Genomic DNA, 14505 nt, shown 5'->3' on the forward strand with positions numbered 1-14505 from the left:
CAAACTATATAAAAGGGCTCTGGACAGCATCGCCTGATCTTACATGTTCCTTCTTACTCAGAAATCTTCAGTGGTTCTCAATGTATAGCTGTAAAAAGCCTTACACTGTTCACTTCCTACTAAACCCCTAAGCTTTCCCTTCTGCCCTCTTTGACTCTTCAGGAAACAGCTAGAGACTCATCTAATTTGTCATTTAGGCACCTGGAATCATTTGTACATCTATGCAAACATACAATATGATTTATAATACCTACAAACCCTGAAAACTGCCAAGGTAGGAGGATTTTTGGTCAAATAAATAAGGAAATATTTGAAATTACCTTGAAAAAGAGTTAAAAAAAAAGAAGAACTGGATAGACTTGTATGAGAGAGTAGAGTAACTTGAGAGAAGTGGTGAGAAAGGGACAAAAATGACTATCACAGATCATGTCAAGTAAAACAAGGAAGAATACATAAAGTGGGACCAGATTATATACAGAAAAAAAAAAATAAATAAGACTGAGATAATGCTTGCTAGGACAGGAAAACAAAATAGAAGATTGACATGGTGGAAGTCATACACAAAGAGTTAATTAAGGAGACTGTGCAGTTTTTGAAGCATACTGTGATAGTATGAGGTCCTAGGAATAGAATCTAGAAATGGAATAAGAAAGATAAACAATGCAAAGTAACAACTGAAAAGAATTTAGATGATCAATATTTTATTGAGGGAGGTTAGACAACGGTTTCATCCTTTAATTTGAATTATGGATATTAAAAAAGTATCCTACTACTTTATTCAGCAGGATATGTATGCACTGCATCTAACATACGTGCCATTAGGCCATGTAAATGGAACGGATCAGCAATCAAGGCCAAAAAGTACTCATACAGAGTTAAAAACACAATAATAAAACAAAGGACAAAACCCTCTATGCTTTGTGCATGTTCTCTGAATTATCCCATCAAGGGCTTCCCAGATGGCTCGGCAGTAAAGAATCCACCTACAATGCAGGATACGTGAGTTCGATCCCTGGGTCAGAAGATTCCCTGGATCTTCAGGGGATTTCAGAATCTCTGAAAAAGTGTGATGCACTTTTGATTTGGGCTACTTTCTGGGTTATTCTCTACAGGAATGTGGGAGTGGTAATGAGCATGCACTCTACCTAGGCTATCCAGCGTGGCTACAATCTGCCTGGTACCAGCCTTCATTCAAGCCATAAGCAAGGACTTATCTTTAAAACTGTTTTGCCTAGAAGGGCAAGATTCAGTGCAGTATTACTCAAAGTGTGCTCCCTCAAAAACTACTTATTACTGGTCTCTGAGTACATTAATATAGAAATTGAAATTTGTATCGCAGTAACTCCAGCTCTGTTGAATTTAATTAATGCATGCATGCTCAGTCGTTCAATTGTGTCTAATCTTTGCAACTCTATAGACAGTAGCCCACTAGGCTCCTCTGTCCATGGAATTCTCCAAGTAAGAATACTGGAGTGGGTTGCCATGACCTTCTCCAGGGGACCTTCCAACCCAGGGATCGAACCTACGTATCCTGCATTTCCTGCATTGTAGGTGGATTCTTTACTGTCGAACCATCTGGGAAGCCCTTGAATTTAATTAACAGACAATAGAAAAATGAAGAATGTAATCTGTAAGTATTTTTAATTAATTTTTCCAGTAATTCATTTTTATTGAACTTTAGAAAGTATCAGTGCTCAACTTATTGGGAAAAATTTTTGACCAGAGGTACAGCCTGGGAAGGGACTTCCCTAGTGGCTCAGATGGTAAAGACTCTGCCTGCAGTGCAGGAGACCCAGGTTTGATCCCTGGGTCAGGAAAATCCCCTGGAGAAGGAAATGGCAACCCACTCCAGTATTCTTGCCTGGGAAATCCCATGGACAGAAGAGCCTGAGAAGGTTTTCCCTGGTAGCTCAGCAGTAAAAAATTTGCCTGCAATGGAGGAGATGTGGGTTCAGTCTCTGGGTTGGGAAGATCCCCTGGAGAAGGAAGTGGCAACCTACTTCAGTATTCTTGTCTGGGAAATTCCATGGACAGAGGAACCTGGCAAGTTACAGTCCATGGGGTTGCAAAGGAATTGTACATGACTTAGTGACTAAACCACCACCATCATAGCCTGAGAACTATCTGATTTATAGGGCTTACAGGGATGGAGGCAGAAAGGCCTGGATCTGTTCTTAAGTCTTAGAGCACAGAACAGAAAAAGGCCTTGTGATTCAGACATGATTGACCTCAGCTCACAGGAGACTCAACTGGAATCAATATCTTGTTAGCAAAATGGATGTACCTTTTACCCAAGAGTGAATATTTCTGCTCCTTTGAGTGTCAGAGTTTAGCTGTTAGTTAGAAATTTAGAATCTTAATACCTTGGTCACAATTTTTTTCTTCAATCATTTGGGTGTGCACAATGAATGACCTAATAAAAATTTTATAACCTCTCAGAGTCTCAGATTTCTCACCTGGAAAATACAGATAATGCTACATTCTTTACAGGAATGGTATGAAGATTAAAGACAGATGAAAGTAAACATTCTAGTAGTGTAAAAGCTCAATAAACATTAGTTTTATGTCTCTCCTGAATCCACTTTTCAATTTCTCTCACCTGGCTGCTGTTGTTCTCAAATTCACTTTTGTCTCCCTCTAATACGCTGAGTACTCTGCAGCAGAGATAATTTTTCAAAAAAGCAAATCACATCACATCAATCTCCATTGCTACTCCTGCTTAAACAGCTCCTTCAGGCCACGGCCAAAGTTCTCCCATCTCCAGGCTCAAACCCACCACATCTCCTCCAACATGCCGAGCTCCCCCTTCCCACCACAGAGCACTTGCATCGCAGTCAACAGTGCCTCAACACTTCCTCTCAAAGCAACTTAGGACACTTCAATGGCCTATGAGGAAAACAGGACAAAATATTTGAAATCGGGGTAATTTTGGATAATTCTGGAAAATCTGAACATATGATCCCCACAGCTATGGCTCAAAGGGCACATACAGACTCACTTGCAATCACTACAGGCTTAGACAAAATAGTAGAATATCTCCCTAACATGCTAATTCCTGCTTCTCTTCTTCAGAAAACTCTGTGTGATTTTTCTGATACTTTTTTCTGTTTACTGCAAGCATTTCCTAGGAAATACTATCTGAGCTTTGGAATCATTTTATCCTGGTTTAAGACTTGGAGTAAGACTTGCAACCTGGTGCTATCATACAAGGGCCAAGTTACTAGACTTCTCTGGGCCCTGAACTCCTTAGGTCTAAGGGAAAGAAATGAGCATTCTCTACCACACTGCATTGTTGTGCTGATTAAATGAGACATATATTTATTAACACACCCGAATCTCCTCATTGCATCATTCTGTCAAATTCATATTACTTGAACTATATATTTTAGGATACACTGGTAAGCTTCTATTAGATAGTTCCCACTTCATAAGAAGTTTTTTTTGAAAACTCTCAGTATGAAAGAAAAAACACTCAGCTCAGCTTCATGCTCCTTCCTGGAGAACTAGAGGTCCTAAACAGCTGTCCAGACATTCTGCCCAGAGTTCCAACCCAGCAGCAGCCTAGCTCCCTATCTGGGTTCATTACCCTCCTCGAGGGAGACTCTGCTTCTCTGACACTTCAGCTCCTGAGACCCACACGTGTCTTGTTATCTCACCCACTTCTCCCTGGGCATACTCTAGCCTCTGTATTTACTGTCGACCTCACCAGGGGGAATAAATGCAGTGACAGTCACCAACAAGATGGATGTAGCTGCACCATGATGTGTAAGGAAGGAAGAAGCAAAAAGCCTAGTTTCAAATATTTGAAAGTATTTATACAAACTTGATTACCTACTAAGGAGCCCATTCTTGAGTACTTTGATACTGTCTTTCTAACTTCTGGGGACTCCCATAAGCTCTGTTACTACACTGTTTCCCAGAATCTGTTTATGAATACTCCTAACAGCTTGACAGTGACAGTCACTCAGTCTAAGTCACTTCAGTCATGCCCAGCTTTTTGTGACCCCATGGAATGCAGCCCCACAGGCTCCTCAGCCCGTGGGATTCTCCAGGCAAGAGTACAGGAGTGGGTTGCCATTTCCTACTCCCAGGGATCTTCCCAACTCAGGGATCAAATCTGTCTCTTACGTCTCCTGCATTGGCAGGAGGGTTCTTTACGACTAGCGCCACCTGGGAAGTCAACAGCTTAGGTTGTTCTTTCCAGAATACTAACACCATCAACATAAATGATTAAAACAAACAAAAACCCCTACACATTTGACAGCTCCTGCTGTTGCAGTTATTTATTTGGGGGCTGAGGTCTTTTGCAAGAAAATAATTAGTCTCTGCTCCTTGACAAGGACCCTGGGATCTGCACTCTCTGTTGATGTGCACAAGTGATATTTGGTGGAAGAATGATTTCAGAACAATATTTCAGGGCAAAATGGGATTCAATAGTTAAGACAGGCACAGCTCTGAGAGGTAAGGGAAGTAGGCCCTACTCCCCAAAATGTGTTCTTGGGAGAACTAGCCTAAAATTCTATAGTCAAAAAAGGATGCCTTTCTGTGAAAACTGGAGTTGAACAATTGATAATGACCAACCTGCAAATATTGTTGACCGAGTCTTCTGGACAATGGTGGTGGCATTTGCATCGCAAGATCTTTGGACGAGGGGTGGGGGCTGTACTCTCACCATCCTCTTTCTTGGTGCCCACACTTAATTTTCCTGAACTTCGCAAAAGCATGTTATCAAGGAAGTTTGCTGAAAAGAAGAAAGTAAGAATTTAAGCATATTTGGGATAGCCCAGCCACAGTCTTCTGTCCAAAGAATTATGATGTTAAACAAAATAGTAAGTATTCATGACACTTAAAGATATAAACAGAGAACACATTCTGATGTTCTGATATGAAAAACTATACTTTCTCTACAATATAGATAGGTCTCACTAGAAGTTCTCATAAGCCTTTCAGAGTAGTAGTTTCTACATTAAGCTATAATAGTTGTATTTGACTGAGTGCAAGCAGTTCAATGACACACTATTATATAGATTATCTCTGTATGTAATCCTGTGAGTAAATATTATCATTCCCATTTTCAGATGAGAAAATTAAGATTTGAAATTTAAGTGATCTGCACGCAGCTAATAAGTCATGAATACAGGATTTAAATCCAGATTGTTTGGGCCCTAAAACTTCTACTAGTCTTTTTACTTTAGGTATATCAAGTATTTTTAAAAGAAATCATAGGAAATATTTAATCTGTGAAATTCGTAGGAAGATAGAAACTTAATTATCAAGATAGATTTCAAAAAATATTATATTGATATTGATAATTATCAAGATATATTTCAAAAAATAAATCTCCCTCATCAGTATTTACAAGCAAAAGGGACTACCTATTAGCAGTGATTGTACATCTTCAGTTTAAGTGGAAGAAACGATGGTAGACATAATGTCTACAGACATATTTTTCTGGGTTCAAAAATACACTTCACTGTTTATCAGCTAGTTGACCCTGAATAACTTTACAAATAATCTCATTGTGCTTTTTTCTTATCATTAAAATGAAGATAATTATAAACACCTATGTCATGTTCATGTCAAGAGTTTAGAGTGTGTATGTTATGTGCTATTACTTGATAAATATTAGGTAACGTTATTGGAAAAATCTAATTTTTTACCTTCTAAGTAGCAAGACAATGTTTCACAACATAGGGTGACATATCCCTGAGACTGTTCTCATATTTTCTTCTTTACCACCACCTTTGGAATATAATGATGCTCGAGGAAGCGTGGGTTGACACCTATTAAGTTTCAGGCATAGTGGTAAAAGTTCTCAGACATGCTATGTCACTGTAGAAATCGTCACCCTGAGAAATGATTTAAAATCTCACAGCACATCCAGTTTGCCTATAGTTAAATAAAATTTCAACAAAAATATTATCTGAAAGGCATTGGGTTAAAAAATTGAAATTCTTGAAGTATAGTATACACAATAGATGTGTACAGTATGCTTTTGCTATTTTTTAAACTACAAATCAGTGCCTCCAACCATTATTAGATCAGAGAATGAGGAGTTTAAAAAAAGATCTGTGATGTTGTTTTCTGACTTTCTCAGTGCTATAACAATTAGTTGAATTCTTAGAGTAATAATTGAAAAGGAAAACAACAATCTGTTAGATCAATTTATTAGAATTTCCCCAATCATTAATTCTAATATTTCATTAGATTTTTGAAATTTATGTAAGATGTGCACCTAACTTTCTTGAACAGTTCCTTGAATTTTAGTCTGTAGAAGATATACAAACTGTACTATATTAAGAGTCTGTTCTATTCAGAATCCTGGGCCATCATAGTGATTCTGATTCTACAGGTCTCAGGTAAGCCAAGAGAAGGCATACTCAACGAGACCCCATGTGATTTTGAGACAGATGACGTGCAACTCCACTTTGAGAAAACTAGGACTAGATTAAAAATATTTAATCCCGATAGGTGTTTATTATTTCTATAAAATATGGTGCTCATCCATAAGTTAAAACTCCAAAAGAAAGTGAAGTAAAACACAGTTCACATTCGCATGCTGTATTTAAAACCTGCATAAACGCCCTAGCATTGCTCGATACCCAGGTGCAGTGGGTGTCGGTATGTCTATGTATCTCCCTACCACAGACTTCCTTCTTTATAAATGTGGTTCTCAGTCTTACTAACTTTATGACCTGAGGAACCTCAAAGTAACTCACAGTGATGAAAGTAAGATATTTAAAACTTATTACATCCTGCTTCCCTCCATACCAGGCCCCTGCTCTTTGAAGTTTTTAAAACAAAATAATAAAAATTCATTTATTAATATTACACATATGTCTACTTCTTAAATATATACTGGGTGCCTACCTTGTTTCAGACATAGCCCAGGTATGTAGGATGAACTGAACATACACAGAATTTACCGTCTGATGGGAAAAGTTGTTAAATGGAATATTCACATAGAATGCTCTATGGTAGAAAAGGAACGTCTTCAAACTACTGAAAATAAGATGACATTTGTAAGAAGTATTTTAAGAAAGGATTTATGATATTCTCTCACTTTAACTCAAATAAAATAATGATATAAAATGGAGCTAGAAAGAGTCTTTTCACAATATTGCTTATTAACAATCTGTAAAAAAAAAAGTGAAAGTCAGTCAGTTGTGTCTGACTCTTTGTGACCCTCATGGACTACACAGTCCATGGAATTCTTCAGGCCAGGATACTGGAGAGGGTAGCTATTGCCTTCTCCAGGGGATCTTCCCAACCCAGAGATCGAACCCAGGTCTCCCGCATTGTGGGCAGATTCTTTACCAGCTGAGTCACCAGAAAAGCCCAAGAATATTGAAGTGGGTAGCCTATCCCTTCTCCAGGGAATCTCCCCAACCCAGGAATTGAACCAGGGTCTCCTGCATTGCAGGCAGATTCTTTACCAGCTGAGCTACCAAGGGTATAATCAGATTTTTAAAAAGAGATTCCTATGTAGTTATTGAAATGTTGACATAGAAGTATATTTACTGACAAGAAAGACTGTTAAAATATAATTTTTGTACAAAGGGATAGTTTACAGAACATTTTAATTACAAAATTCCACTACAAGGACAAAAAGGGTTAAAACAAATAGCTAGTAATAGAAAAGGAATCTTGAGGAGACACTAGAAAGGAAAACATGCTAACCAGAAGGTTTAAGAATCATCCTTTCTATACAGATTGCAAAGATAAAATATTGCTGCATAATCTTTCTAAAATGCTTAACACTTTAACGTGTAGTCAAAATACATGCTATCTTAACAAAACCACATTCACAAGAACAAAAAGTACAGTTAGCTCATATTAAAGATTTCATCTCTGCAAACTGAGTTAACAGACAACACTGAAAGAACATATAAAGGCTGCCTTCATATAATGTGACCCAAATGACTAAAAGCAGTGAGATGATAAATCATTGCTTTTAAGAAGCATTAAATAAATGGATAATTAAATGCACGGAGAAGGCGATGGCACCCCACTCCAGTACTCTTGCCTGGAAAATCCCATGGATGGAGGAGCCTGATGGGCCGCAGTCCATGGGGTCGCTAAGAGTCGGACACGACTGAGCGACTTCACTTTCACGCATTGGAGAAGGAAATGGCAACCCACTCCAGTGTTCTTGCCTGGAGAATCCCAGGGATGGGGTAGCCTGGTGGGCTGCCGTCTATGGGGTCACACAGAGTCGGACACGACTGAAGTGACATCAATAGCAAAAAATTAAATGCAAATCTGAGACAGGCAAAGAGTTCTTTCTATTTGCTTTTGCTAAAATAATCAAAGGAGTAATCTATGTAAATTGTATAATTACTACTTAGGAGTCAGTTACTCGTATAGATGTCTTAATTTCTTATGAAATGAAAATTGTTATCAAACAATTCACAATATTTCCAAACACAAGATAAAATTAAAGTCATTGACTGATAATTTGGAGACTATTAAATAGAGAATGGGGTAAGAGAAGCAGTAGCAGGAGAATAAATACATTTGATTAGACTCATATTAAAAGCTTAAGAATAGAGTTAAAAAAGATTATAAAATCTAAAGTGTGGTACAACTGCCATACAATACTAGTGTCAGGCGTACAACAATGTACCACACCTCCTTTATCCATCCTGTGCTGGGCACTTCGGTTGTTCTGTATCTTGGTCATTGTAAATAATGCTGCAGTAAACACAGAGGTGGATATTCTTTTTTTCAAGTTAGTTTCTGTTTCCTTGGATAAACACCCAGAAGTAGAATTACTTGATTTCATGGTAGTTCTGTCTTTCAGTTTTTTGAGGGATGTGCATACTGTTTTCCACAGTGGCTGCACCAATTTACAATGCACAGGGGTTTTCTCTTCTCTACTTCCTCACCAGGATTTGTTTATCTTTTGTCTTTTTGAGAATACCCATTCTATCAGGTGTGAAGTGATATCGAATTGAGGTTTTGATACCTATTTCCCTATTGATTAATGGTGTTAAATGTTTTTTTCATGTACCTGTTGGTCATCTATATGTCTTTCTTTGGAAAAATGACTATTCAGATCATCTGCTCATTTTTGAAAATAGGACTTTGGTTTTTTATTCATTTTCTGGCTAATGAGTTGCATGTTGTTGTTCAGTTGCTAAGTCGTTTCTGACTCTTTTGTGACCCTATTGACTGTAGCCCACCAGGCTCCTCCGTCTAGGGGATATTGGAATGGGTTGCTATTTTCTTCTCCAGTGGATCTTCCAGACACAGGGATCAAACTTACATCTCCCATGTCTCCTGGATTATCAGGCAGATTTTTACTGCTGAGCCACCAGGGAAGAGCTGTATTAGCTCTTTATATATTTTGGATCATCAACTCCGTATCAGATATACATCTAATAAATATTTTCTTTTATTCAGTAGGTTCCCTTCTCATTTGTTGATGGTTTCCCTTTGCAGTACAGAGCCTTTTTTTTTTTTTTTTTTTTTTGATGCAGTCCCTCTCATTTATTTTTCCTTGTCTTTTTTGGTGTCAAATCCAAAAAAATCATGAAGACCTAAGTTAAGGAGCTTATCATCTATGTATCCTTGGAGGAGTTACATGGTTTCAGGTCTTACATTCATATCTTTAATACATTTTGAGTTAATTTTTTGTGTACAGTACACAAAAGATTATGTAGCTATTAGAAAGATATGGCAATGGCACCCCACTCCAGTACTCTTGCCTGGAAAATCCCATGGACGGAGGAGCCTGGAAGGCTGCAGTCCATGGGGTCACTAGGAGTCGGATACAACTGAGCGACTTCACTTTCACTTTCATTCATTGGAGAAGGAAATGGCAACCCACTCCAGTGTTCTTGCCTGGAGAATCCCAGAGACAGGGGAGCCTGGTGGGCTGCCATTTATGGGGTCGCACAGAGTCGGACACGACTGAAGTAACTTAGCAGCAGCAGAAAGATCTGGAAACTGAATCAAGAATTTAAACCTCCCAACAACCGGAAGTCTAGTTTCAGATGGCTTAACTGGTCAATTCTATCAAAAATCCAAAGAAGAATTAATATCAATCCTTCTCAAATTCTTCTAAAAACAGGAGAGGAGGAAACACTTCCAAAATCATGTTATGAAGCAAAAATGTCCTTGATATCAAAACCAAACAAGGACACCATAAGAAAAGAAAATTACAGGTCAATATCCTTGATGAACATATCTAAAAATCCTCAACAAAATATTAGCAAGCCGAATCCAACAATGTATTAAAAAGATTATACACCATGATCAAATGAGATTTACTCCAGAGATGTAAGGATGTTACAATTTCTACAAGTCAACCAGTGCGATTCACCATATTAACAAAATGAAGGATGAAAATCATATCATATCAATCAATGAAGAAAAAGCATTTGACAAAATTTAACATCCATTTGTGTTTTTAAAGAACTCTCAACAAGTACAGAAAGAACATACTTCAACACATATTTTCCTATGAGATAGATTTACAGATTTTTCAGGCAAATTGCTCAAACTTCATGAAATAAAAATGATCATCATGCAGCAGTGTGACTTTCGTTCAATTACAAAGGCTTAACAGGTCATATCCTACAGTGAAGTGAAGTGAAGTGAAGTCGTTCAGTTGTGTCCGACTCTTTGCGACCCCATGGACTGTAGCCCACCAGGCTCCTCGGTCCATGGGATTTTCCAGGCATGAATACTGGAGTGGGTTGCTATTTCCTTCTCCAGAGGATTTTCCCAACCCAGGATGGAACCTGGGTCTCCCGCATTTTAGGCAGACACTTTACTGTCTGAGCTACCAGGGAAGCCCTATCCTACAGTACATTTATTATATCTTAAAGTACACTTTAGCTAAACTTAGTTTTGATTTTTTTTTCTTGGTAACATTCTTGTCATTTCAAAACTACAATAAATCATTTTAAATTTGTGATATACATATTGTTTTGTATGTCACAGTGAAGAGAATATTAGAATCCACTATCACATTAAAACACATAAAGAACAATCTTTATGAATAGGGATAATTCAAGAAAATTAAATCTCAAATATGCAATGTACTAAAAAAGAGCTGTGACTCTTCAAATTTCATTTAAAGATGACATATAATTATCTGGTGCCACAGAATCTACTAGTAATCTATTTTGCTCTCATTTTCTTTTTTTTTTTTTTCTCTTTAGATCTCCAAATATCTCCAGAATTAACAAAATTTTGAGTGTCTTCTCTGTTCTACCTCATCTTCACCAGAGGGCAGGCCGGAGCAAGAAGAGAAACTGAAATTCATATCATACAAGTTTGTACTTCAAGTATCTTGGGTAAAAAGATTAGTGGAAGAAAATACGAAAGCACCACGCTGTCCAGTAGTGCTTTGAGAATGATCCATTCTACCACTGTCCACAGTGCTATGATAATAAATAATATGAATCAATGCCCATTTCCTTTCTCAACCAAAACTGGTTTAAAGGGTATACTGGTTAAAAATACACAGGAATAAAATGTGAATCAGAGTTTGAAAATAATATTAATTTTTAAGCTTTAGTGATCCTGAATCGTAGGTTTAAATAGATAACTTATTTTTATCACCTAAGCCTTGAATCATTTAACTCAATTTAATAATTCAAATTACTATCTAACAAGTATATACAATTCACAAGTCCTGACTTCAATTTTCATTGCCTAGCCCTCTTTCACACTAAGACATTTTCAAACAAGCTTTCTATGCTGTTTGCAACAGAACTTAAAAATATATATATAAACAACATGAAACTCAATCATTAATAAAAAGTTGAATATGTGGCTAAACTCTTGAAAACAAAATATAAATACAACTTAGACACAAAAATATCAAAGCAAAATCTCATGCATTATTAAAAAAGAGTAGACTTTCAATTATTAATAGTGATGTTAACTGCTCAGGAGTGTCCTTCTCCTTCAAGAGTCTCAGAAGTCATAGGAGAGAGAGACAATGGAGGCTTGGTGGCGGTGAGTCCAGGGGCTAGCATGCTATAGAAGGGCATGGAATGCCAAGTGAGAAACCGTGTCACATGTGGGCCCCAAGCAGTGGACACAGACTTGACCAGGATATCGGCTACAACAGTTCAAACCTGGTTGAGCTATTGCCTTGCTCTGTGCCCTTAGCAAGTTGCTTAACAGAGGCTGTGGAGAGTGTTAGAACACACTGGCTTTCTATGAGAACTGGATGAGCTATTTCAAAGAAAGCACCTATCACAGTTCCCTGAACATACTGAGTGAATAATAGTAAATTGTCATTGTTATCTGTGCTGCTAAAGCTTCTGTTTTTTGCCTTTTTTTTTTTTTTTTTTGCTTTTGTTCATATTTTTCTCTTTCCCTCACTCAACTGTTTTTGTCCCTTATCTCTAAGGCTTCATCTCCTAAATGTTTCTACTTCTCTTCCTTTTCTTCTTTCCCCATCCTTTTTCTCACCCTGATTTCTCTCTTTTTCTTTAATTCCCCTTTCTTTTATGTTATTTCCATTAACTGCCTTTTTAGGTTCATCACTGCGCACAAAAAGTCTATAAAAATATTGAGCTTTCTGGTTTAAGAAACACGGATAGTTTGTTCGTGGCTAATACATTGTTACTCATTTTCTTTTTTCCCTGTGGTAAAAATGAATCATTAAATTCATTCCATCTACATAACACAATGGCCAAGAGCACTGGAAGTACCTTCAGCAACAGAGCAATCTTGCTGGTGAGACAAATCGACTGCATGTGGAACATAGTGAGACAAATCAACTACATACGGAAAACCAAAAACAGTGTACGCAAACAATAAAATGGATGTCACAGTGCCACACAGAATTGTCAAATATAACTAAGTCTCAGGTAGGAGACACAGGAGGGAAGATGGCCAGGAGTGGCAGTAATCAACCAATAACTTCTATGGAAAACGTAAGCACCAAAACCAGGGATTCTGACAGTTGTTTCATTTCAGTGGTTCATTGTTGACACTACTGAATAGGGTAAGAAAAACACATTAGTTTTACAATGTTAGAGACATGCTAGAGACTATAGAAACCAGGGCCGTAATAATAAAATATTTTGTTATAAATGTTTCCATTTGCTGGCAATTGTTTCTCTCTTCACTATACTTAACACATCCATATCACCACATCACTCAGCTTCTGTAAGACAATCATGTTTTCAACATTTTATATCATGCAAGCTCTGCCCAGAGACCCTACAACATCTGGGTAAAAAGTGAAAACTTCAATAATTCAAGTGTTTTATATTCTGAGATGCTATGAGTTGAGCAGATCATTAAAAAATGAAATATTACATAAATGGGACCATACAACATGTACATTTGTTTTCCAGGTAACTAATATAGAGTTATGAGCCCAAGTAAGCATCATAATTGATTATAATAGGAGTTATAGTTCTTTGGACATCACATTTATATTCCTTAAGGGTAAAACAGTAGCTACCTTTCCCTCAGGTTTTAATGCTTTTGAGTTTTGAGAAGCTCAACCAAAATGTTCACAGATATTAAAAACCTTTGAAAACACTCTAAAACACAACATGATTACAAGTATCTTAGTAAAAATGTCAATATAAGAAATAATAAACTTTACAAGCAAGTAACCACCATGTTTAAAGATAGTTTAACATCAAACTGAATCTACCTTCATAAAAAAGCAAAATCACAGCTAATAGGATCATTTTAAAGGTCAAAAATATCTCTGTGTTTTAAAATACTTAGTATGTCTGTTTAAATCCACATTTTTGGAAAAGAAACTGAACCATAGCCTCTCTGACAATAATGTACACCAGGACATGGCAGACTGCCAAGCCAGGAGCTTTGGTTTTATTCTGTGATGTTTCTATCAATGCTCTGTTTCACAGAGTTCTGAAGCTAATCAAAGTGGATGTTTTACTTGCCATCACACCAAAACTTACTCCACAGCTTTGCAAAGCACTCCCAAGACAGCTTGATGTGTAAAACTACTTTGAACAGACATCCATGTAAAGAAGAGACGTGACAATGAAGCCAGATAGATCAGAAACCAAATCACCAGGTTCATGCTATTCTTTCTCCCCAAAGAAAAAACCTGGAAAGCATTTAGGATCTCTCTCTGTTTCTAATCCTTTCTGTATCCTCTAATTGGATAATGGTTAAAGGATACTTTAGTGAGGAGTTTACTGACCTTAAAAATGCAAATATATTGCTGTTTCAAACGTTTAAATGTTTGAGGAATAAAATAGAATATGTATATTTTAAAACTTAACTTACAATACACTAATATTAACTACTATCACCACCAACGAGTTTAAAGGTCTATGATGAAACAACATGGAATAATGATAACCTGCAGCAAAATGAATTAAAACAAAATCTGAATATCAGAAAGCTATTATATGGAGTTTAAACAGAAAAACTAAAGAAACAACTATACAAAACCTGCAGTGCTGTTTACATGGTTCTGTTTAAAATTATGTGTTATGATTCATAGAAAAGTTTTCTAAGATAGCAAAAATGACATGAAGTACTAAA

General features: G+C 37.0%; 1 protein-coding gene across 30 annotated transcripts in view; it reads right to left on the bottom strand.

Annotated features, from left to right (window-relative positions):
* BMPR1B (bone morphogenetic protein receptor type 1B) overlaps positions 1–14505 on the bottom strand; it is a 454161-nt gene that overhangs the window by 48748 nt on the left and 390908 nt on the right. For 25 of the 30 annotated variants that reach the window (XM_061419616.1, XM_061419639.1, XM_061419635.1 and 22 more), the window contains one exon: positions 4582–4741. In XM_061419616.1, the coding sequence (XP_061275600.1) occupies positions 4582–4741 (160 nt within the window). The other 5 variants (XM_061419631.1, XM_061419621.1, XM_061419643.1 and 2 more) reach the window with 5 other exon arrangements.

This window comes from Bos javanicus, chromosome 6 (assembly GCF_032452875.1).
Source record: "Bos javanicus breed banteng chromosome 6, ARS-OSU_banteng_1.0, whole genome shotgun sequence".
Classification (NCBI taxonomy): domain Eukaryota; kingdom Metazoa; phylum Chordata; class Mammalia; order Artiodactyla; family Bovidae; genus Bos; species Bos javanicus.